General features: G+C 41.1%; 1 protein-coding gene across 4 annotated transcripts in view; it reads left to right on the top strand.

Annotated features, from left to right (window-relative positions):
- Positions 1-26,489, top strand: part of CACNA2D1 (calcium voltage-gated channel auxiliary subunit alpha2delta 1) — a 659,278-nt gene that overhangs the window by 358,356 nt on the left and 274,433 nt on the right. For all 4 annotated transcript variants that reach the window (XM_037889245.2, XM_037889243.2, XM_043552428.1 and 1 more), the window contains exon 6: positions 21,322-21,451. In XM_037889245.2, coding sequence (XP_037745173.1) covers positions 21,322-21,451 — 130 coding nt within the window. The remainder of the gene's footprint in view (positions 1-21,321; positions 21,452-26,489) is intronic.

Raw genomic sequence — 26,489 nt, 5'->3', positions numbered from 1 at the left:
TCTCGCAGCAGGTTCCTACCCTTTCAGCTCCCTTAACGATGGTCCAAGAAAAGGTATCTATCTTTTAGCTAATCCTACAGCTCTGTCTTTTACTCTGTTCATTACTTTTAGCTGTTTTTAATTCTGTGAAATTTTTGTGTGAAGAGACCCATTGCTCAACTCCTTAAATAATTTCAAATTAGACTTCAGATGACTTTTCCAGAAAGTTCCTTAAGTATGTCCTGTGTCTCTTTCAAACATTTGCATGAGCTTTGGCAACATTTTGAGGTTGACCCTTCTGTCTTTTTTTGTGCTTCTCTGCTCATACCTAATATTTTGCTAAAGTGTTTTAGTGAACTTCTTTATTCTAACTTTTGCTTTCTTAGACTTGCTTCATACCAAACTTTTTTTAACTCTACAGTTGCTCATATAGTGAACTGTCCGATTATTCAGGATCTACCATATGGAAATTTTTACTTGCTAGTGGGGGGGGGAATATATCTATACATGCTATGAAAAGTAATGGAAGACGGGAGAGATTCCAGAAGACTGGAAGAGGGCAAATATAGTGCCCATCTATAAAAAGGGAAATAAGGACAACCCAGGGAATTACAGACCAGTCAGCTTAACTTCTGTACCCAGAAAGATAATGGAGCAAATAATTCAGCAATGAATTTGCAAACATGTAGAAGATAATAAGCTGATAAGTAACAGTCAGCATGGATTTGTCAGGAACAAATCATGTCAAACAAACCCAATAGCTTTCTTTGACAGGGTAACAAGCTTTGTGGATAGTGGGGAAGCAGTAGACATGGTAGATCTTGACTTAAGTAAGGCTTTTCATACTGTCTCGCATGACCTTCTCATAAACAAACTGGGGAAATGCACCCTAGATGGAGCTACTATAAGGTGGGTGCAAAACTGTTGGGAAAACCATTCCCAGAGAGTCATTATCAGTGGTTCACAGTCATGCCAGAAGGACGTAATGAGTGGGGTCCCGTAGGGATCAGTTCTGGGTCCGGTTCAATATCTTCATCACTGATTTAGATTGGGGCGGGCAAACTTTTTGGCCTGAGGGCTGCATCAGGTTTTGGAAATTGTATGGAGGGCCAGTTAGGCTGTGCCTCCCCAAACAGCCAGGTGTGGCCCGGCCCCTGCCCCCTATCTCCCCCCCCCACCTGCTTCTCGCCCTCTGACAGCCCTCCACTGGGACTCCTGCCCCATCCAACCCCCCCCTCCGTTCCCTGATGGGGCCCCCCCGGACCCCTGCCCCCCTGCTCCCTGTCCCCTGACTGCCCCCGGAACCCCTGCCCCTGACTGCCTCCTGCCACCCCATCCAACCCCCCCCCTCCTTCCTGACTGCCCCCCCAGGACCCTGCCCCCATTCCAAGCCCCCATTCCCCACCCTCTCACTACCCCGACCCCATCCACACCCCCACCCCCTGACTACCACCCTCGAACTCCCCTGCTCTCTATTAACACCCCCCCACACTCCTGGCCCCCTTACTGCACTGCCTGGAGCACCGGTGGCTGGCGGTGTTACAGCTGCACCGCCCGGCTGAAGCCAGCCACGCCAGCGCGCAGCACAGAGACCGGTTCAGGCCGGGCTCTGCAGCTGTACTGCCCTAGGAGCTCGCAACCCCACCACCCAGAGCATTGCGCCGGCGGCGCAGTGAGCTGAGGCTCCGGGGGACTAGCCTCCCGGGCCAGGAGCTCAGGGGCCAGGCAGGAGGGTCCCGTGGGCTGGATGTGGCCCGCGGCCCGTAGTTTGCGCACCTCTGATTTAGATAATGGCATAGAGCAGTGGTGGGCAATCTGTGGGCCGCATGAAGCCCATCAGGGTAATTTGATTGCAGGCTGTGAGATATTGTGCTGGCATTGATCATCTGCAGGCATGGCCCCTGCAGCCATGGGAGTAGAGTGCTTACCAGTGGCCGCAGTTTGCCTGTTGCAAAAAAAGTGAACATCATTCTGGGATGTATTAGCAGGAGTGCCATAAGCGAGAAGTAATTCTTCCGCTCTACTCTGATTAGGCCTCAACTGGGGTATTGTGTCCAGTTCTGGGCACCACATTTCAGGAAGGATGTGGACAAATTAGAGAAAGTCCAGAGAAGAGCGACAAAAATGATTAAAGGTCTAGAAAACCTGAGCTGTGAGGGAAGATTGAAAAAATTGGGTTTGTTTAGTCTGGAGAAGAGAAGACTGAGGGGCCATGATAACAGTTTTCAAGTACATAAAAGGTTATTACAAGGAGGAGGGAGAAAAATTGTTTTTCTTAACCTGTGAGGATAGGACAAAATGCAATGGGCTTAAATTGCAGCAAGGGAGGTTTAGGTTGGACATTAAGAAAAACGTCCTACCTGTTAGCATGGTTTTGCACTGGAATAAATCACCTAGGGAGGTTGTGGAATCTCCATCACTGGAGATTTTTAAGAGCAGGTTAGACAAACACCTGTCAGGAATGGTCTAGATCACGGGTCGGCAGCCTTTCAGAAGTGGTCTTCATTTATTCACTTTATTTTAAGGTTTTGCATGCCAATAATACATTTTAACATTTTTTAGAAGGTCTCTCTCTATAAGTCTATATATTATCTAACTAAACTATTGTCGTATGTAAAATAAACAAGGTTTTCAAAATGTTTAAGAAGCTTCATTTAAAATTAAATTAAAATGCTGATCTTACGCCGCCGGCCCGCTCAGCCCGCTGCCAGCCTGGGGTTCCATTCACCTCGGCCGGCAGCAGGCTGAGCGGGGCCCTGGCTGGCAAGGGGCCGGCAGCCAGAATCCCAGACTGGCAGCGGGCCGAGTGGCTCAGCCCGCTGCTGGTCTGGGATTCAGTCCGCAGGCTCCTTCCAGACAGGGTCCCGGCTGCCGGCCCCACTCAGCCCTCTGCCGATCTGGGATCCCGGCCCTGCCCACATAGAGTGGGTACCTACCTTCTCCCTGGTTCTAGCCCATTCTCTTCCTCTCTCTCTGCACTGAGCTGAAGGTGGGAGTGTACTGAGCACAGGGCTGGGAGTTGGGGTGTAGGGTCTGGCCAGGAGCTAGAATGAGGGTTGGGGCAGGAGGTCTGGGAGTAGAGTGCTTACCTGGGCAGCTCCCATTTGGTGCGAGGGGTGGGGGTGGGAATGTAGGGGTTGCAAGAGTCAGGACATGAGGTGTGGGGGGACTGGGTATGTGTGTGGGGGGTGCAGTAGTCAGGGCAGGGGGTTGGGAGGTGTGAGGGGGTGCAGGAGTCAGGGCAAGAGCTGTGGGGAGCTGGGTATGTGTGTGGGGGGTGCTGGAGTCAGAGCTGGAATCGTGGGGGTGCAGGGGTCAGGGCAGGAGGCTGGGTTGTGTGTGGGGTACAGGGGTCAGGGCTGGGGTGTGTGGGGGTGCAGAGGTCAGGGCAGAGGGCTGGGAGAGTGTGTGGGGAGGTGCAGGGGTCAGGCCAGAGGGCTGGGGGTATGGCTGGGGTTGTGGGGGTGCTCCCAGCCCCCTGCCCTGAGCAGCTCAAGGCAGGGGGCTGGAGGGGATATGCCCTGATTCCGTCCCACGGCCCTGTCCCCACCTCTTCTCCGCCTCCTCCCCGGAGCAGCAAGCACGTTGGGGCTCTGCTTCTCCCTCTCGCTCGCAAGGGCCATCAGCTGATCGGCAGCAGGGAGGGAGAGGAGGAGGGGCAGGAACCCAGCACGCTGGGGGAAGAGGCGGGGGGGGCCTTGCCTACTCTGCAGCAGCTGCCGGCAGGACCAAGCTTCTTCACCCTGCCCAGGGGAAGGGGAGGGGGGTGGAGAAGAGCGGGACGGGCAGGATTTTTAATGGCATGCTGCTGCCTGCCGGAGTCCCGGCGTGGGTTCGGCAGCGGGCTGAGCGGGGCTTGCGGCTGGGACCCGGCAGGCAGCAGCGTGCCATTAAAAATCGACTCGCGTGCCATCTTTGGCACGCGTGCCATCAGTTGCCGACCCCTGCTCTAGATAATACTTACTCCTGCCATGAATTTAGGGGACTGGACTAGATGACCTCTCAAGGTCCCTTCCAGTCCTATGATTCTGTGTTCCATATGTAACTTGTGGGATTTGTATTTGGTTTGGTATATCTACTGGTTTTCTGTTTGTCTGTGTATTTCAGTGCAAACAGTCAGAGTATAAAGCAACAATTAACATCAGCATGAAATGATGAGTTAAAGTTTCTACAGAGTGTTAAACATTTAGGGTACTAAATATTACTATTAACAATACTGAAGGCTGTAAAATTGAGGAGGGGATAGGGCAACAGCCAGGAGAATGCTGCAAACAGTACTAGAATCGGACTAGGGACAGCTGAAGACAGCAATGGAATCAGAATTCAGGTGAAGGCTGTATATGGTGCACGACAAAGACATGAGGATCAGTTAAAGAACTCAAATTCATAACTATCCAAATTCAATTGGTTTTAATGTTGTTTTTATAGCTAAATACCAGTGAAGTACTTTGAGAATTTAAGTATCAGAGGGGTAGCCATGTTAGTCTGGATCTGTAAAAGCGGCAAAGAGTTTTGTGGCACCTTATAGACTAACAGACATATTGGAGCATAAGCTTTCGTGGGTGAATACCCACTTTGTTGGATGCATCTGTGGGTGAATACACACTTCACGACGAAGTGGGTATTCACCCATGAAAGCTTATGCTCCAATACGTCTGTTAGTCTATAAGGTGCCACGGGACTCTTTGCCGCTTTTTGAGAATTTATTCAGTATTTATAGCAGTTTGTATTTGCTAGGGATCTGGTCCATGAATCATAGGAAAAAAGAAAAGGAAGTTCTGCCATTTTTTTCAGTAGAAGCAGGACTGGGCTCTAGATTGGAGCTTTGGTTTGACATGTGTCTGTTGCATATCCTAATTTATCCAAAATGCTTTGGGCTGGAAACCTCACAAGATCAGACATTCTCAGTAGATGTTCAGCAAAACTGGGCATACTTTTTTCAGATTGCATTACATCTGGTTGAATACCTCAGTACAACCAGTTCCAAGGAAGATAGGGAATTGTGTTTTTGTTTTGTTTTATAATAAAAATAATCTAATGGATCTTTTCTGAACTTCCAAAAAGGTTTAAATTTGGTTTTAGATGAAGTAACAATTTATTTTATTCAGACCAAGTCATCCACTCCTGGTATAGACTTTCAATCACCCCACTACCAAAGCCAAAGACACTTTAGCAAAGTGTTAGGCATGAGCAGAGAGACAGAAAAAGAAAGACAGAAGGGTCAACCACAAAATGTTCCAAAGCTCATGCAAATGTTAGAAAGAGACACAGAAACTTTCTGGAAAAGTCAGTTGAAGTCTCGTTTCAAATTGTTGAAGGAGTTGAGCAATGGGACTCTTCACATAAAAATTTCACAGAATTAAAAACAGTTAAAATTTGATGTATGTAGTGCTGAAACAGGTAGTCACATTCAAAAAGTCATATTTCAGGGGTAGGCAGAAAAAATGACTGATGGTGCTACTTTATGGTCATTTTTGGCCCAGAATCTTGGAGTGAGAACCACACAGGACAAGATGATGTACCCCCATCCCATGTGATCCCTTACTTCTCTCAGCAGGCCCTCTATATTTTGGGTTATATTGTGGTGAGGAGAGCAAACTCCATGAGTGTGCGTGCAGAGGCTGGGAGTGGCTGGAGCCTTGATTCTGCCTCACCAACAAACCAGTTAGCTCAGCAAATCCTGACTGGAAATTGCTTGCTACTATTAAGTATATGATAAATAATGATGCCAGGGCATCTTGAGCTGAATATAGTAAGGGTACAGAATGGTGACCCACAGCCTTTACTTTTCAGTCTCCTTATCGTGCACCATGCTGTTGTCAGTGTGCCCAACTGGCTTACACAGTCTGGCCTGGAAAATGTAAAGCACTCTGGACTTGGTGAGAAAGGGAATGAGTAGACCTGTGAGTGAGAGCCAGGAGGAAGATAGCTGGCTGCCGGGACAGGCAGGGCCAGCATAGAAGATACTGCCCGTGAAGCAGGCAATGCTTTTATCTCCAGTGCATAGGAATTGGTTTTAATTATGTAAAATGTATCATGAAGAGATCTTCATCAATCTTCCCAGTTATGTCATGACTGTCCCAACTCAGATCTGCAGAGAATTATCTTGCACTTTAGTGGATATACTGTCCTGTGTGGTTGGGAAGATATGTTGTGATTTGCGGCGTATGGTTGGTTAAGTTGAGCTGTACGGGAGTAAACTGTGACTCTCAGAGATGAGATGGTGATTCTTCTATGGCTATGGTGTATTGATCCTGAGGTGAACTGCTCTACAGTTAGCTAGAATAAAGGGACGACAGAGTGTGGCTGGTTAGAGTGGGTCTGTAGTCTTTCCATAATGTAAAGTGTTGAGCCTTTGAATGACACTATAGAATCCGGATCTAAACTTGCTATTGAGTTTTGCCCGAGAAAGTTTTTAACAATGGATTTCAAAGGGGAAATTGTCTCACACAACTTTGTACATCATTAGGCTTTGTGCAGGGAATGCTGTTTTTGTTTTGGAGAATGGGATCCAACAATCCCAGGTGGCTGCTGGGCTTCACCGGAGACCTTTGTAGCTGCTGTTCCAGGCTACAAACTGAAAAACGGCCTGCAGGTGGTGGGTGTGCGCCACTATGCATCGGCTTGTTTCTACGGGATCCATATAAGTTTTGGACCGGTAGCCCCTCCATATTGACCTATATGGGATCAGCATAAAACCCCCTCTCAGTGGTGTAAATGTTATGTAGATGTGCCAACTACTGCACCTCTGCTTCACCATCTCTGAGAATAAGGGCCATGCATCTTGCTCTTCACACCTGGGGTAGTTTCACCAATAATTAACACCTTTCAAAAGTTCTCATTTCTGTCTCTCTCAAGTCCATTTTGTCCAAACACCAGGATAATCTTACACATCAAAAGAACATAGCATCCTTGTTTACCTGCTCTTGAAATTCCTCTATGTACATCTACATTCATCTTTACAAAGGAGGCAGTTTGTGCTCCGTCTGCACTTGCCTGTCTTAGAACTCCTACAGTTATTGTGTAAATGTCTAGCTCTAGCACCTTTTCCCAGTGTAGTCTGAATTGCTGATAAGCTGCTGTCTAGTCAGGTATAATTGCTGCTGCGATTTAGTACTTTCATATCAGCTCTCCTTTGATTGCTGCTATATAGTTTTAATTTGGTTGAAAATGATCTCATTCCTCAAAGTCATTGCTCAACATCAGTTGTCCTGTTTTTCAGCTGTGGAAATCACGCCTATGAATTTTAGTCTCCTGCATCTCAGACTACATTTCCACTGCTGTTAGGAAAACCGTGCTTAATCTTTTGTTATTAAGTAAGCACACTCCTAGCTTTTGATGCACCATTTAAAATTAACAAAAAGGTTCTTGCTTGCAAACATATTATTTATTATACTGTTGGGAGAGGAAAAATACAATCTAATAGATCAACATTTTTATTGTACGCTTTATGTGGTTTTGCTTTGGAAGATGGCATGTTTTAGTTAGTTTCTATTTTTAAAATCAAGGTTTTCAACATGTACAGTAAATTCAGCTAGCTAAAGTGTCACTTTGACTGTTGGGAAGGATAAGGACATTGTATGTGTCTCTTGAAAAATAAATAGATTAAATCCTGAATTTCTACCTGGATGACTTCAATATCCAATTTTAAACCTTGAAAAGAATTGTTTCTGATAAGCCCTAAATTCTCAATGCTTTTATGTTAGGGCTGTTGAATAACTGCAGTTAACTCACGCAATTAAGTAAAAAAAAAACTAATCGTGGATTGAAAACATTAATCACGAATAATCACAGTTTTAATCACACTTGTAAACAATAGAATACCAAGTGAAATTTATTAAATATTTTGGATGTTTTTCTACATTTTCATATATATTGTATTCTGTGTTGTAATTAAAATCAAAGTGTATATTATTTTTATTACATATATTTGCACTGCAAAAATGATACTATTTCTTTTGTTTATTTTTCAATTCACCTCATAGAAGTACTGTAGTGCAATTTACCAATGTAGATTTTTTTTTGTTACATAACTGCACTCAAAAGCAAAATAACGTTCAGCCAATCGCTCAGACAAAACAAGTTTTCAGGTGACATTGTTTACATTTGCAGGAATTAATACTATCTGCTTCTTGTTTACAAACTTGTTTTGTCTGAGCGATTGGCTGAACAAGAAGTAGGACTGAGTGGACTTGCACTCTCTAAAATTTTACTTTGTTTTTATTTTTGAATGCAATTTTTTGTACATAATTCTACATTTCTAATTTCAACTTTCATGATAAAGAGATTGCACTACAGTACTTGTGTTAGGTGAACAGAAAAGTATTATTTCTTTTGTTTTTTTACAGTGCAAATACTTATCAAAAATAAATATAAAGTGAGCACTGTACACTTTGCATTCTGTGTTGTAATTGAAATCAATATATTTGAATATGTAGAAAACATCGAAAAATATTTAAATAAATGGTATTCTATTGTTTAACAGTGCGATTAATCATGATTAATTTTTTAATTGCTTGACAGCCCTATTTTATATACATTATTGGAATACAGTCTGTTCCTAAGCATTAGTGATAGCAATGACCATATTGTATGACTTACTTCAGGCCCATTCCTACAAATATGTATGTGAGTAATTTTAAACAGACAAGTGGACCCACTGAACTCAGTGGGACTATTCACATGAGCAAAGTGACTCTGTGCATACAAAATTTCAGGTTTCAGACATTTCTAGTAGGCCATCAATGATCTAGGGATACTTACATCTTTTAAACTGGGACTTCACTAAACTGTGTTTTGCCACAGATTTCCTATATAATCTTCATCAAATTACATACAGACTTTCTAAAGTGACCATTGATTTTTGTCCATTCTTTTGAAACTTGTTTCCTTAAACTTCTCTGCCTCTGTTTTTCCATCTGTAAAATAGTGTTGTGAGTTTTACTTCATTAATGTTTTTCATGGCCACATATTGCACTTATGAATACCATGGAAATGTCTATAAATAAATAAACCACTTGTCCGTGAGTTTAGCATCAAACTTTCCTTGACAGCTACAGATTATAAAATGCTGACATATTTGAAATTGTTCCAGGAAAAAAAACAGTTGCTATTCTGATTTATTGCTAATTGCTGTATCCCTATCAATTTCTATTTTTAACAAAAAAGAAAAAAATATGTAATTTTTCAATAGTGTATTACTAAATGATTTCTTAGCCCTCAAAATATATCCTGAGTATCACTACCAAATAAAATAATTTGTGGCTAATAATAAACTAGGCGTGGGAATGACATTCTATTTTTTGATTCAAGTAATATATCTGTTGTTATGAAGAGCCACCTAGGTTTAGGTGTAGACTGGAATATTTGGTTCTATTCAGAGGACTGCCAGAGTTTTGCCAGTGACTCACTTTGTGATCTTAAGCAAGCTACTTAGGGCAACGTTCTCAAACTTAAAATTAAACTTTAGACAATCAAGTTTTAAGTACTTGCACCAAATGCCTTTGTGCCTTAGGTTTACCTATTGGCCAACTGGTAATGATGCCTAGCTCATAAGGAGCTTTCATTGGACCTGTTTGGGGATTTTACATCAGAAAACATTCAGACAGAAAATGCCCTTTTTGTAAAAATTGAAAGGATCATCTTGAGTTTCTCAACTGGAAAAAATCAAAATGGTTGAAACATCACATGTCAACGTTTTCTAAGCTAAAAATTGTAGGTTTTCATTTTGAAGTGACTTTAATTTAGAAATTAATTTATACTGAAAAAAGGCTTTTTAAAAAAGAAAGAGGTCAAAATAAAAACAGAAATTATCCAAATAAAATAGTTCAGGGTTTTTTTGGTGGTTGTTTTCCAATTTTTTTTTTAGATTTCAACTTTGTCCCAATATGGGATGAGAAAAAATGTCAAAATCTCATGGGAGGGGAAAACTGTTTCTTGCCCAGGCCTATTTAACATTGAGTTCTCTCTTTTCTGTTATTGTGATACTCTTGGACACATAAAAAAAAGAGCTAGAATGTCGCTTTAGCACTAAGTCTGCAACTGTGATCAGGAGCAAAATGTTCAAAAACCACTTAAATGACTTAGGAGCCCACGTCTTACTTCCAAAAGTGACACAGACACTCCAGAGCCCAATTCCCATGTAACCCATTAGTTATGGGAACGATACATCTCATGAGACTTAGGCTTTTGAGCCCCAGATCCATAAAGGTATGTAGGCCTTGCTCCACTCAGCCTTGCAGCCTAGTGGAATCTTCAGGTCCAAATTAGGTGCCCGGACACCCTATAATATTCACGGAGAGAGTAGGATGCCTAAGAAAGTGATCCTCAAAGCCAGCTAGCTGAGGGCGTGCCACCTAAGCTAGCCAGGAGTGAAATGCTGAGGAGCACAGTGGGGAGATGTCTGCTTGCAAACCTATCTAAGTCAAGCCAGCCGCTTAGGTAGCCCATATCCTACCAGCTGAAATTGTCTCTCTGCATCTCACTCTGTCTCCCGTTCATGTGCAATACCTCTCTCTTGCTCACTCTGTTGTGCAGGTTCTGTGCTGCCCCTACACCTAATGGGCATCCTACCTCCCGCCATCCTGCTGCAAAGTCTGAAGGGTATCAATCAGGCCTTAGCCATGCTTCAAGATTGGGTCCCACTGTCAAGTTATGCCTAGTTTCAAGACCTCTGGGACTTTGGCTTGAGCGAGGGTGCCAAGGTGCTTGTTAACTTTGGGGCAGTGTCAGGGCTGAGGTGGCCTTGTGAATAATGACTGGCAGAAACTTAGGCACTTTTACAGGCTTTGGCAGCAGCTGAGCAGCAATTCTGAGACTGTCATTGGTGCCTAAATAGCAGATTTAGGTGCCTAAATGCATCCAAGGCTTAGAATCTGAGTGCCTAAGTCCTTTTTGGAAATGGGACTTAAGGTGCTTATTGTAAAGGTTACTCTAGGCCTTATTTGAGCCGTGAAAGTAGAAATAGATCATTGCTCCCTCCTATGACTATTTAAGGGCTAACCATAATCTAACCCACTGTAAGTAAGCAGCTGCAATATACTTTTAAACAGCCCTAGTACTTGCATAGCTTTATCACTGCTAAATATATGTATTGTATATTAACAATTCTTCATTGACATTTTATGTAATGCAATTTTTCAGCTGCTAGAAAATTGCTAAATACATGTAGAAGGTTGTGACAAAAGTATAAATGGTTTTACTCTGTGTGTGTGTGTGTTCACGTGAGTGTGAGTGTGGGACTATATGCCTTTACTCAGCTACAGTAAAATTCTGAATAAAATCACATGCTTCTGTCTACTGCAACCTCTTGATAAAGCTCTGGCAAAAAGAATGATCGCATAAACTAAAAAACACATTCTGCTCTGAATTTAATCACTGATATTTATTAAAACAATTTGTTAGACAATGTAGACAAGTCTGACACTAAGCACCCCTGTATGGTCTGTATTGCAGCCCAGAATGTGACAAAAAGTTAAACGTAAGAATATGGTTGGCAGACCACTTGCCTCAGGAGGTGGGAAGATGGTCTTTCCATCTGCAGAATGGTCAATCTGTCATATTCCATGAGCACTTCATTATTTTGAAATATATATTGAATTATTTTCAGTGCTTTTAATGTTGTTCTATTCATCTTAAATACTTGTTTAAATTAACTATTGCATGCCAAAAAGAGAGTAGATTATTAAAAACAGTGAATCAAGCTTTTACATTTAGGTAATTGTTTTGCAGAGGGTTTTTTTTCTTGATTTTTAATATCTCGATTTAATATAAAACTGCAACATGCTATCAAATTTTAAAAAAGTCTTAATAGGATAATGTTTATTTGAATAATTATTAGGGCTGGTCAAATAATTTATTATAAACTACTTATGTGTCTCTTAGTCCTTGATTCTGTCTGTATATTGCTCTTGAAGAGATCCCGATTTGTATAAATTTGTTCATTATACTGAGTTGTACAGTGAATGATCTATGCAAGCAAATTTCACCTTACGGATAGTTTGCAGATTGTTGGTATTCACACATTATTTGATATTCATTATTCATCTAAAGTCAAGTGGTATTCTTACAGGTCCTTGATTGGCTGGCCTATCCATTATTTATTTTTTGAACACACCTGAATCTAGCAATATTGTACCATGAAATTAATTTAGTTTTTTGATTGACTGGATCGTGGCTCCAGGTTTGAAATTCACTTTTCTTAGAATGTACATGAGAACAAAACTTTGCTTGTAGAAGTATTCATGAGAACTCAGACCAAAAAAGATTACAATCATGGTGTAACTGGATGCACTCACCTCATGCGATCACCCCCTGGCTGGGTGTGTGTGTCTGCAATTCTCTCAGCTTATGGTGACCCCTGCTGGCTGTTTCTCAGGTGGGTTTCTGTGTCTCAGCCCTCTGGCCCAGTCACACGCAGTTCATGGGTATCCAAACATATTAGACCCCGTCCAGGGTAACAGGGCCTGTCTCAATGGCTTCTGTCCTGTCCTTATATGTAGTCCTATCTCTGGGCTCCGTCAGTCCTTTAATTTCAGCTCCTTCTGAACTGCCTTTCAAAACCATATTTCCGCTCTCTTGTGGAGCCGTCTCCTTTGATCTCAGCCCTCCAGCTGAGCCACCACCCAATATTAGTTCATTAGATCTCCCTCCGGGGTATATCAAAGTTCAGTATTGTTGACCCTCTTCAGGGTATTCAGTCCCTTCTATGAAACTAGTTCAACTTCCTCCTCAGGGAGCCTGTGGCTGGTGGGGGGACCCAGGCCCACCCACTACTCCGTGCCCCAACCCAGGGACCCTATAAATAGCAGCCATCTGCTGCTTTTCTTTAAGTCTGCTGCTGTTGTTGCAACTGTTCCCTGGGCCACTTCCCATGTGGACCCTTCACCTTCACCCTTACCTAAGGGCAATCTTTTTTTGAGTCCCAGCAGCTAGCCAGGAGCTCCTTCTTGCTCCCCCGGTCCCTGCCAGGCACTGCTCTGTCCCTGGTACTGCAGCTCTTTCAGCCAGCCAGGAACACCATACTTGCTCTTCCAGCTCCAGGCAGTAACTGAACTTCTCTAGCCCTGCAGCCCCTTTTATATGAGTCTGCTGGTCCCTGATTTGCTGCTCCCTTACAGCTCCTCTGTAGGCCACCTGGAGGACTCACCTCAGCATGGTGCCTCTGGGCCTAGTACACCCCATCACACATGGTCAAACCTAAATCTTATTTGAATTTCCATAAATTTTGAAAATGTTTCTCACTCTAAACCCAGCTCATATAATTGGGTGTTAATTGTTTTCAGGGGCAGATTTGAGGGGTAGTGGATTACATGTAATAATCATAAAACTTGAAGCCCTATTTGAGAATAATATTTGTGTGGCAAATCTATTTTAAAAAGCCAAAACAAAACAACAACAAAAAACAACAACAACAACAAAACCAACCCTGCGATTTAACAGCAGGTAACTCTGAAAATTCTGGGCACATACATTTTGCCTTGATACTTATTTCATTTAAAAGGAGAAGACACTTTAATGGTGGTGATATTACATAATGGCTTATTCTAATAATATTTTTCGTTAATGCATAAATGTGTCAAAGGATACTGTGAAAATTACCATACATGCCACTCCCAAGCAAAAGATTTGGATATGATCTTATGTTTCTCTTTATTTAATTAATAAAACATATTTGAGATTTAAAAACTAAATAATAGACACATCAATATATTATATGAATAAGTGCATTAGGAATTCTAAAGTAGTGCTATTTATTATCTCCGTGTGTGTGGACTTATAATAATGAGGGGTAAGCCATTTTGGCTAAAACGAGAACCACAGAATTCTAAACTCTACATTCAATCTGAACTCAAATTGTATTGAAAAAAGTGTATTTGTTTATTCATTTCATAAGCTTTGTATTTCTTGGCTCTAGCAGCGTATGGATATGTGAGGATAAAAACAACTCTTGAGGCATCCAAATGGAGCCAGGGCTCTGGAAATTTCTCAATTCTTTGCTTTCAAAATTTCCAGTTTTTGTCTTGTGACCAAAGAAGTTCAGAAAACTTCTTTTTTGTTCCACACATGATTTGGATTACTCAAACTACCAAACAATTTGAGGTGTACCTATGAATAGCCTCTGAAAATCATTTTATTTCCAGAACAGACTGTAAATATATATGTTTAAGCTGTATTCTAAATGATTACAAGGCAGCCTTTAGAATTTCCTTTTCCAATGCAGCATGTTGCATGATTTGTAGTAAAAGTATACAGATTCTACCTGTCTCTTGGTGTAAGGTTGCCTGTCTCTCTGGTATGTGAGCACTCAGAATGTATTAAATATCTACGTAGCTAGCCTTTGTCAGACTACATAGAAGTCACTGTGGTTTACTCATATGCTTAAAGTCAGGGACATGCTGAAGTGTCTTGCTGAATTAGGGCGTAAGGACTGGATCTTGCAAACTCTTGCTCCTGATATTTATTGTTGTTGTAATATATTATTCATATTGTGACTGTGCCAAGAAGGCCAAGACAGGTTTTGGTCCCACTGTACTAAGCTTTGTACTAACACCTATGAAGAAAGGACCTGAAATAATTTCCAGTCATAGGCCTTAATCCTGCAATTGATCGGGACGCAGACATACCTGCACAGGCCCCATTGAAATCGAACAGGGCAAGGTAAATTGCAAGATCAGGGCCTAGGAAGTCAGTGGCACATTTCTCCTGAGTAAGCAAAACATGCATGAAAAAGATTTGCAGAACTGGCCCAGTTTCAGACAGACCATATAATTCAGGCCAATGTTGAGCAGTGTCATTACACATCTGTATGAGCGTATGTGTATCTACTGGATTATCACCGGAAAAACTTCCTTGAAAAAGTGGTTATGAATGAATGGCCTGATGAAGAAGGGGAAGCAAGGAATTCCAAGCTGTATCTGTTAGCATGGTAGAAGCCATCAAGATGAGTTGATCAGAAATGCAAAATGAGCATATAGGAGGCTGTGGTGGAAGGAGCATAGCAGTGAGATGAGGACAAAATAAAGCAGTGGTTTTCAACCTTTTGTCATTTATGGACCTCTAAACAATTTTGCATATAGGTGAGGACCCCTTTGGGAATCTTAGACATAGTCTGCAGACCCCCAGAAGTCCACAGCTCACAGGTTCAACGCCACTGTTCTGTGGTAATGACAACCTTTCGTGGACCCCATAGACAGTCTGCGGACCCTTAGGGTGTCCGTAGACCACAGGTTGAAAGCCACTGAAATAACGAAAGATGTTGGTAAGAATTAAGTGAGGCAGGAGCTTGAAAGTGAAGATGGAAAATTTGTGCAAGGCATGAAGACTTCTATGGGAAGAGACAAAGAAGAGAGTGACACAGAATAGCACCATTTACTCCTCTAAATTCATAACACCATTCTTATGATTGAATTCTTTCTCCTACATCCAGTCTGTGATGTTACTCATAAATAAGGAAGTTTTGCAGCCATACAAAATATATTCTCTAGGCAGCAGAAACATGTGACAATATTAGGTATGTCAATCCCTGTCCATGCCACACAAGCACAACAGGTTTCTGGAACTATAATTTGTCTTCCGTTTGGATTTGCATCTGTTTAGCAGCTAATAAAGCTAATTCTAGCTTTCATAGCATACATCTACCCTGTGCCATTTGGCACCTGTGTTAAATCTTTCATGATACTTCAAGAGTAACTTTCTGGGTGTGCAGCTCTAAATAATCTGCCAAAAGAAAACAATTCAAGAGTAATTTTTTTGTTTGTTTCAGTTATATGGTATTTTTCAAACTACAGTTCTATTTTTCAGGCCATCTGTTGCTAACAGCTACAAGAAGCAGGAATCAAAAATATTTTAATGTATTTATGGAAGGAATTCTTGGCTTATCACCCTCTTAATGCAGTCTACTGGATTTTTGCTGGAATACAGCATGAACAGAGATCTTAACATTATAAGAAAATTTTATAGCAGAGGGGGAAAAAATCTACTCGCCTTCCTGTTACTATCATGATGAAAGAGCAAATTATATTTTACTTCTCTATCTAAAACAAATTAAACTGAAAAGTAATCAAAATCTCAATCCGCTCTCCACAGAGGAGTGGGAAAAAATTTTCTGAAGGTGTTTGTCTATATCTGTAGTTCTGTAGGTTTGTTTTCTATATATGTCTCTCAGTGCCACCCATTACCATAATATCTGAGCACCTTTTGTGCCTGAATGAATTTGCATTCACGACAACCTGGGTGAAGTTGGGAAGATAGTATCTCTAGTTTACATATGGGTTACTGAGTCACATAGGCCCAGATCCACACAGGGACTTAGGTGCCTAAACCCCAGATTTAGGTGCCACTGCAATCCACAAAACCCCCATTTGAATGCTGCTTAACCCTGCCTAAACTAACTAAGCACCTACATTTTCACTGTAAAAGTCTTTATATGCTTACATTTCTGTCTCTGGGCATACATGCAATCTCTCACTCTAGGCATCTGGAAGCCTAAGACCCAGCATAATTTTCAAACCAGAGAAAGGTAGGTGTTCTCCCACCTATCTCACCTGCAGATTGTGGTCCATTCAAAATTCAGCTGGAGGAGTTTGTGGTGTTTTTCTTATAATCTTTAACCACTGGTTAGAGCACTCACTAGGGTGTGGGAGACCAGGTTCTAGTCCCCGTTGACCTGATAAGGAGAAAAGGATTTCAATACAGTCTCCTGCCTCTCTGGTAAGCACCCTAACCACTGGGCTATGAGAGATTCTGATGAGGGTTCCCACATTCTCTTCTGTTGAAGCTGTTCCGCTGTGGAAAAATAATTAAACAGTCATTAGGTTCAAGATGAGTGAGAATGACTCTGTTGCCGGGTGGTCAGGGCATTCACCTGGGTGGTGAGAGACAAGGGGCCAGTTCTCTTGCTCCTATGACCATTTAGTTATGTTTCCAAAGTGTAATAGCTTCAACAGGAGAGACTGAGGGAGAGCCATATCAGAATATCCCATAGCCCACTGGTTAGGGCACTCGCCTCAGAGGTGATAGGATTTGAATAGGAATCTTTCTTCTCATCAGGCAGAGGAGGGGAAATGAATCCAGGTCTCCTACCTTCTAGGAGTGTTTTAACCACTGGGCTGAAAGTTATAAGGGAAACACCACTGTTTCTTCCTCCAGCATTTCTTGCAAGAACAGCTGAGACACCCAAGTGTGCTTCATACTGAGAGGGGTTCCCAGCTGTGGATTGCAAGCAGAGACAGACACCTACCTACAGCACAGCCTTAGGCACCATCTTCTTGGGAAGAGTGGGATTTAGGATACACCATTCTCATTGGTATCTCCCATTGGTTAGCTTAGGCTTCTCCCCTCTCATTGGCATTTCCCATTGCTTAGCTTAGGTATCTCCCTGCCTAACATGCTGTTTTTTGTGGATACCATTCTTAAGCACCTATCTCTCCCCATGCATTGTATGGGGAGTTAGGCACCTAACCCAGGGTTTGTGGATTCCAGTGATTTTTCAAAGTGCCTAAAAGTTAGGTGTTGCAATGCTCAGTGTTGTAATCAATATATAAGTGTCTTTGTTGTTCCAGGTCATAGAGTTCAAGGGCCTGATTGTTGGGTGGGGGGGAATGGGGAGGTAGGGATGAAGTCCCCAGTTTACTTCAGATCAAGCAGTAAGCAACTTGGCCAAGGTCACAAAGAAGGATTATGGCAGAATCCACATTTCCTGAATCCTAACTAAATGCGTTAGTCACAACATCCACTGTCCTCTATTCTGCTTCTGAACTGTGCATGCATGGGGAAAAATGTATTTCTTAAAGTTAATGTCCTAAACTGGTACAAATATGAATTGAAAGGAGAAACGGATGGTATCTGCTAAACAGGGCAGGGAGAAATTGGTCTGGAGATTTATTTCCGAGAAATAAGTGAGAGATTTTGCTGAATGTCAGTGGTAGTAAGAATGTAATTCAATAAGTGTAGGCCGAGTTCAAATAGATGGAAAATTAATCTTCAGCTTCTGTCTCCTGTGGGATTTTCCTGTGCCATTATTGATTGCATTTCAAGCTCCTGCCTCAGGAGAGAAATTGGTTGGAGTTAGATTTTAATTGTATTCACAAGCTACATTGGATTACTTTCCTTCACAATATATGTGCTTTGTGGTATGTTTGTGAAAACAAAGTTGGTCTGGATATTAAAAATGTACCCGATACGTTTTAGTCTATTGATAGAAACATAATTCTTAGTTTTCTCATTGTTATTGTGTGATTAATATGTTAATGGGAATACACTGGGTTTTTTTCAGTCTTGGACAGTGTTACTCTGAGTCTAGGTTATTCTAATTCAGATATATTTTTCAGGGGGAACTGGTAAATTCCTATTAATTACTGAGAAACCGTTATGACAACTGGATTTTGTCAATTAGTGGCTAGGAGTGAAATTCACCCAGTTTGGAAGGACCCAGACACCATTTAAACCACTTGGTGCCTGTAGATTGTGGAGGGGATATAGGCAAATGTGTTGGGAATGGGGTCTGGGTTGTACCCATTGTCATCACAGTCGCTCTCTATGCCAGCCCAGAAAAGGTCAAAAGTAGGCACTTGAAGGCAGGCTGCTGGTGCATTTTATATGAATCCTTTGGGCCCAGTCCCTTGCATCAGGGGGCCACAGAGACATGATCACAGCCATGCATGTGGGGAGGGAATCTAAGTGAGTAGATGAACTCTCAGATCTACATAGTTCTCCCTTTAGGTCCATGGAGCATAGACAGAAAAAATCAGACACCCTGACTTGATGATCTCTACAGCAAGAATTCTCATCTGGGGGAGGAGTGCTGGGAGAGTTTCAGAGGGTCTTTGGGGCTAGAGTTTGTGTGAAAGCATAAGGCCTCTGTGTGATAGCTCAATTTGGGGATGGACCTGCAACCTCTTCTCCATGCCAGGCGGGTGGGGTGTGGGCAAGCTAACACCCCCTCTTTCCCAAAAGAATAATAGGAGGAACAAAGAGAGATTACCTCGCCTAGAGAGCCCTCTGGGATATGTGCCTTCCCCTTCTTGGCAAGAAGCAATCATCTGAGCCTGTATTTGCAATCAAATATTCTAATATATCTTACCAGAACTGAACTGAATCCTTGCAGAAAAGAGATTGCAGAGATTCATGTTCAGAGGAATTCGGAGTTTTCATAATCCTTCCAGTCAAATATGAAAGCTCGCTCTTGGGAGCACTACTTTTATGGAAAACAGACTAAAGTGAAGCTTTGAAATAAACAAACCCCGCAAACTCAAAACAAATAATCTTTGTTGAGAAATAGAGAGGAAACACTACATGGTTCTGGCATTTTGTAGTGGTAATGTGGCTTGACGGCCCCCAGCATTCTTTTCTGAGCATGTCAACATAGAGTTTGAGACTGTTAGTGCTAATCTCCAAAATAAATGACAGTGCTAGGTATTTTTGGTGATTTGTTTAATTGAATGGTTTGCAGGCATGAGAGAAATTTTCTCACATCCACAACCTGTTGTTGGGATCTCATTTACAGCATTAGTCGAGCTCATTAGTTGGACAGCATGGGGCCAGAAAATAACTTATGAGCACCACACTAAAATTGGCTAAATATTAGGTGGCCTTTCAGACATGGAAACACGTACACTGCCCTGTAATTGAAAAGCAAGAATTATGGTAAAACATTAATTGGGCCAAATTACATTGTGTCTAGAGCAATGTTAATGTTCCATCATTTTGAATCATACACAAATACAGACATCTATAAAAAAATCACTGTTTTTTTAATCTAGTATGACCATTTAAAATCAAGATATAACACCAAGAACTTCTTACTGAGACTATGGTTGCCTTGATATTTGGTTGAGTATGATTCCACCACCTCCCTAGGTAACGCATTCCAGTGCTTCAACACCCTCCTAATGAAAAAGTTTTTCCTAATATCCAACCTAAAACCTCCACCACTGCAACTTGAGACCATTATTCCTTGTTCTGTCATCTGCTACCACTGAGAACAGTCTAGATCCATCCTCTTTGGAACCCCCTTTCAGGTAGCTGAAAGCAGCTGTCAAATCCCCCCTCATTCTTCTCTTCTGCAGACTAAACAATCCCAGTTCCCTCAGCCTCTCCTCATAAGTCATGTGTTCCAGTTCCCTAATCCATTTTTGTTGCCCTCCGCTGGATGCTTACCAATTTTTCCACATCCTTCTTGTAGTGTGGGGCCCCAAACTGGACACAGTACTCCAGATGAGGCCTCACCAATGTCAAATAGAGGGGAACGATCATGTCCCTCGATCTGCTGGCAATGCCTCTACTTATACATCCCAAAATGCCATTGGTCTTCTTGGCAACAAGGGCACACTGTTGACTCATATCCAGCTTCTCGTCCACTTGTAACCCCTAGGTCCTTTTCTACAGAACTGCTGCCTAGCCATTCGGTCCCTAGTCTGTAGCGGTGCATGGGATTCTTCTGTCCTAAGTGCAGGACTCTGCACTTGTCCTTGTTGAACCTCATCAGATTTCTTTTGGTCCCATCCTCCAATTTGTCTAGGTTCCTCCATATCCTATCCCTACCCTTCAGCGTATCTACATCTCCTCCCAGTTTAGTGATAGAGTGGACAGAAATGCATCACCAATAATCTAGACAGTTATGTTTGACTGGTTAAGATCTTTATTATTCTTAAAGACATTACAAAATCAGTGTCTTTGTGTATAATACTCAAAATAACAATATAATGACAGTTTATTTTTATATTTATTATTGCTGTTCCAAGTAGTTAACTGTTATGGTAAACTAAACAAAAATCCTGTGAATATTTATATCATTTTCCTTTCCGTTTTGTCTCTTGTTATAGGCCAAACAAGCCATTTATGTAAAGTCTACTTACGAAAGAAATGTACATAGTTGTAGCAATTTAGGATTTGCAATCTGCAAGATAATTTCATAATAGGAATATGGAAATAAATCGTATTTACACTTTTCCACCTACAGCTTTAGAATGAGCTTGTAGCTCTGATTATGAATAAGTGCCATGCAATAAAATTAAATGCTCTTGCATTGCATTGTTTTTGTGTATGTGTTTTACTTGTATATATTAAATATGCATCTGGGAGTATAGTGCTGGTTTCACCTTTTCCTTATGTCAGTTTTAATTCTACTGAGTTTAATGGGGGATCTCTTGGTTAAAACCAGTGTAAGGGAGGCTAAGGCATGTGTGATAATGTGTGTGTGTGTGTGTGAGAGAGAGAGACATATACACACATCTAGCTATTAGAGAAAGATTGAGTCTATTCTGTGCCAAGAGGCAAATATGAATAAAATTGTTCTTAACATACATTTTAATATTTTGTCCTTTGAATGTCTTTCCTTTAAAGTCTGAAAAGAATGAGACTGAAACTGGAAGCCAGAGAATCAGACCAGTGTTTGAAGAAGATGCTGTTTTTGGGCGACAAATATCTTACCAGCATACAGCAGTCCACATACCAACAGATATTTATGAAGGCTGTAAGTAGCATGTGAACACATGGTTTTATAATTATAATAAGTGTATTATGTGCACCCCATTCATAAAAGCAAATAGATAAGTGTGCCTATTTTTCATTTGTGTTTATATCTCTTTGAATGCTTTTCTTTTAAAGAGCTTCATATATGGTACATTAGGCATGATATTCATATTACAAGCTAGAAAAAGCCTTATTTAGTTAGACTATCAACTATCAGCGAGAGGTAAAGATCTGCTGAGAGAAGATCTGAATTTGGGAAACAGATCAGGGAGCAGGAACTGTGAAAGTAAATTCTTGTAAAAAGAAAAGGAGACTAACAAATTTATTTGAGCATAAGCTGTAGCTCACGAAACTTATGCTCAAATAAATTGGTTAGTCTCTAAGGTGCCACAAGTCCTCCTTTTCTTTTTGCGAATACAGACTAACACGGCTGCTACTCTGAAACCTGTAAATTCTTGTGAATGTCCTAATTTTCTCATCCATTCAGTCTTTGTGCTGTTTTCTCATTTAATCCAAACTATTCTCGACAGCTCTTCCTTAGATGGTTTCAGCCTCAGGCAGAGATGAGCACTGAAAACATCTGAAGTATTCCAAAAGCATATACAGTTCACTGCAATTGCATGCTGTTCAAGATGGTAGTACTTACACTGCGTGTAGCTTATATGAAGCACTTTTTGGTAGACCAGACCTTTAGCAGAGAGCATTGAATGAGTTCTCTTCAAACTGAGCCAGTACAGGAAACAATAGCACTCAAGTTTCCAAGTAAGTAATCACAGCAATCCAATATTCAGTATTAAATTGTCTCTCAAAATAGAAATATTTTCTTGTCTGAAACTTCATAAAAAGGTACAATATGAAGTAGGAAGACAGACAAGAGATGCTACACGCACATAGAAATGCCTGAAAAATTATGAAAGGAGGGATCTGTCTTTTAGTTCTGTAGTTAGCACTACTCATTTTTATTCTGCAGACTTTTCTAGTCTGCCAAAATCTCATCAACAGGGATGAGACTCTAATCTGACCTGTATTTCTTTAAAATTCAAAGACATCATTGTGTGTCTGCATCTCTAAATGACAAAGGAGTGAAAATGGAAATGTCAACAGGATTGGGGAGGGGGGAATCATAGTGACTGGTATTCCTCATATGGTTGTCGGAACGACACAGATTTAGAGGATTATTCTGGGATTCTGACTTTAATAAATGCTGATGTTCATTTTAATTGAAGGATTAAAGTGAAAACAACAGCCATTTCCTTTCCTTATTTTTAGAGCTTCTTACATTTAGCTGCTAAAATCTTATGAGAAATCATATGGTTCCCATAACTGGGAGGTTAATTTTTTTAATGCTCTATGAATTGAGATGTGATTCAAGGCCATAGGAATATTTAAAGGGTCTGGATTTGTGTTAAGGTTCTAGGCAGGATTTGTAAAAGGCAAGTATATCCCATAGAAATATTTCTAAAGTAATTTTACTAGCAAATTGTCTGTTTAATCTAAAGTGAAAAACTTGTCACTTCCATAGCACAGGTACAACTTTCGTACTTAATTAAATGGATCTAAAAGATTAAAATGTAAACACTTTATAAGAGAGGACTGTTTCATAACTTGAGGTAGATGTGGTTCATGAGAAATTCATTATTTTTTGACATTGACCATCACATTAAGTGCCAGAATAAACTGCCTGGTGATATGACTTTTGATTTAGATTCAGAGAAGAGTAAGTCTTCAAACCTGTTAGATTTCTCTGTCGTCTCCCTCCCCCTCCCCCCCCCCACACACACACTCGCTACAGGGTAATAACTTGCTACAGGGTAATAACTTTTAACTTTGACTTATAAAGTTACAATTTATCTTTGGGCCCCAACTTGTAAAAAAATTATAACTCTTGCAAGTTACAAATTACATATTAATGAGCATGGAAAACAGCACCAGATTTATTTTTTTGTGGCAAAAGACTGTAACATCTGGAATCTAGCAAACAAGTTTGGATAGTCATGTATCAACAAATACTGTTTTTACACTAGGACATAATTCTTTATCAAAAGCAAATTTCTTCAACAACAAGAACATTTTCTTTTTTGTCCATAATCCAACGGAGAGTGATAACGTATTTTCAAACTGATGTTAATTCATCATCTTGCTCAACAGTGCTTTTCAACATACTGACTCAGCTTTTGGTCCCCAGTACATAACGAATAGTTGTACAGTTTGAGAACAGTTTGATTGGCAGCTCCTTGACCACACTAGACTGCTGTGGGCTGTCTAAAGGCGCTATTTCAGTGAATACCTCTGAAAAACAGTGGGTGAGACATAATTTACAAGTTTCAGAGTCTGAGATCAAATATTTTTTGTAAATGAATTATAGCTTGGAAAACAGGGTTATGTTTTTTTAATGTTTTATTTTTTCTTATATATCCGGGGGGTGTGGGGTGGGAGATATAGAATTGGAATTTTAGATCTCACAGAACAATCTTGAGGATAACTCCTTTGAATGCTCTGCTCTCCATTGAGATTTGCCTGTGCAGATCTCGTCTCTTGACATACCCTGCACTTGGCATCACAAGCTAGAAACAATGGTATTGAGGGCCAGGTACATTTCTCCTTATGGGTCTGAATATTCACTGACGTCTTTTGACCACAGCTTCACCTATCTTCAGTTCCTTTCTTGATGCCTAAAGTGTGGGCTTTAAAATCACAGATTCCTCACCACTGATATTATATTGGCTTCCTCGTTTTACAATCAGCCCTGCATCAGGGTGATACATAACTGCATCTCCCCAGGAGCAGACTGGAGAACAAATTTGTGACTGCCAAGAATTACAATTCGCTCCTGTTGGTGTGGAGAGGGAGTAAGTTTTATGCCATCTCTTTTTGTGGAAAAGCTTACTCCTTGCTATGTGATGTGGGGCACATCCAGGTCTCCTGGTCACTGCTTGCCATTCTACATCCCTTCCCTGCACACATGCTTGTAGAAGGGAATAAAAGGCAAGTGGTCTGGGCTCTTGTACCTGTACCGGGAATCACAGTCTGAATGGGGTCAAGCAGGAACATAAGGGGAGCCTTAATCTCCATTTCTTGCCTGCATGGCAGAGTATGGACTGGCAGGCTTGCCAAAAGGGAGGTCTTGGGTCAGCCTGGCTAAAACTGACACAAGCCAGGCCTATAATCTTAGGTCTCAAGATAAAATCAAAATTCTGTTCAAAACGAAAAGGGCCCTGGAATCAACTTTCTGCTACAGGTTTTGGGAAACTGACATGCGTCTCCTGTTAACAATTACATACTTTTCATGTCTAATTCCTTATACAAGGCACTGGAACTTTACTCTTATCCTCTCTAAGCAACTGCAAGCCAAAACAGAGACAAACTTCAGCATAAGGCAAGTAAGGTCAGTTGCTCTCACAGTTTGCAGCAAATGGCAAATTGTGTGAGTCAGTGGTAGCTCCAGTTAAACATCTGTACTGGTGTCACTACAGACTTTGGAAAAGGTGCTCGATGAGGTACCAATGCAGATACTTTTTATAGGTTTCAGAGTAGCAGCCGTGTTAGTCTATATTCGCAAAAAGAAAAGGAGTACTTGTGGCACCTTAGAGACTAACAAATTTATTTGAGCATAAGCTTTCGTGAGCTACAGCTCAGTTCATCGGATGCATTCAGTGGAAAATACTATTTCCCCATGTTTATTCCACCCCCCAACCCCCACTGTTCCTCAGACGTTCTTGTCAACTGCTGGAAATGGCCCACTTTGATTATCACTACAAAAGGTTCCCCTCCTCCTCCTGCCCCCCCCCCCCCCCCCCCCCCCCCCCCCGCTCTCCTGCTGGTAATATCTCACCTTAAGTGATCACTCTCCTTACAGTGTGTATGGTAACACCCATTGTTTCATGTTCTCTATGTATATAAATTTCCCCGCTGTATTTTCCACTGAATGCATCCGATGAAGTGAGCTGTAGCTCACGAAAGCTTATGCTCAAATAAATTTGTTAGTCTCTAAGGTGCCACAAGTACTCCTTTTCTTTTTGCGATACTTTTTGTAGTCTTTCCTGCTTCAGTTGTTATAAATGACTGGTTTCAGAGTAACAGCCATGTTAGTCTGTATTCGCAAAAAGAAAAGGAGTACTTGTGGCACCTTAGAGACTAACCAATTTATTTGAGCATAAGCTTTCATGAGCTACAGCTCACTTCATCGGATGCAGTGAGCTGTAGCTCACGAAAGCTTATGCTCAAATAAATTGGTTAGTCTCTAAGGTGCCACAAGTACTCCTTTTCTTTTTGTTATAAATGTTCACTCTAAGTTAAAGATTTACAAATTTTCAGCAATCAGGACTGCCATCACTTCATTATCTAATTAGTTCCAAAGAGTTGATGAAAGTTACAAATCAACACTGCTTACATACAAAAGCAACAAAGTGCTTTTCAAGATACTGACATCACTTTAAATAAGTCTAGGCAGCTTCTGATAACTTAGTAGAGAATCTCCTCCCAAATGTTTGAGAGCAATGATAAATAGTTATGCGTTTTCAGATGACTGAATTCGTTCAGTGAAATATTTTCTGTGTATTTTTTTTATCCTGAATGAATTTGGTATTTTAAGGTGTACTCTTTTTATTGGTATGGCAATCTAAATTCTTCTGTCTCTTTTAAAAAATGAAGGTGAAGACCTGGCCCCATTGAAGTTATTGGAAAAACTCCCATTAACTTTACCCACAGATTTCCCCCGCAGAATGAAAATATATATAACTGGGGTTGTTGGGTTTTTTACATTTCAGTTCTTACCTATAATGGAATATGCCAATGAGCTCAAGCATGTTGTTATAATAATAATTAATAAATAATAAATATTTATTATTTTCTGATGGAGATCTTCTGATAGTAATTCCAATGGTATTTGTTGCTGTCATGAAACGTCAACTACTGACTGGACTTTATAAAGTAATATATTGGTAAGATTTACTGCATTTTTGGCCTTGAAAAGAGTAAGTGTTTAAGAACAATCTGAAAACTATCATTTTGAGGCCTAAGCAACTATGATATCCGTATCC

The sequence above is a fragment of the Chelonia mydas genome, chromosome 1 (genome assembly GCF_015237465.2).
Source record: "Chelonia mydas isolate rCheMyd1 chromosome 1, rCheMyd1.pri.v2, whole genome shotgun sequence".
NCBI lineage: Eukaryota > Metazoa > Chordata > Testudines > Cheloniidae > Chelonia > Chelonia mydas.
Note: the sequence above shows the minus strand (reverse complement) of the source record. Positions and strands in the feature narration are given on the sequence as shown.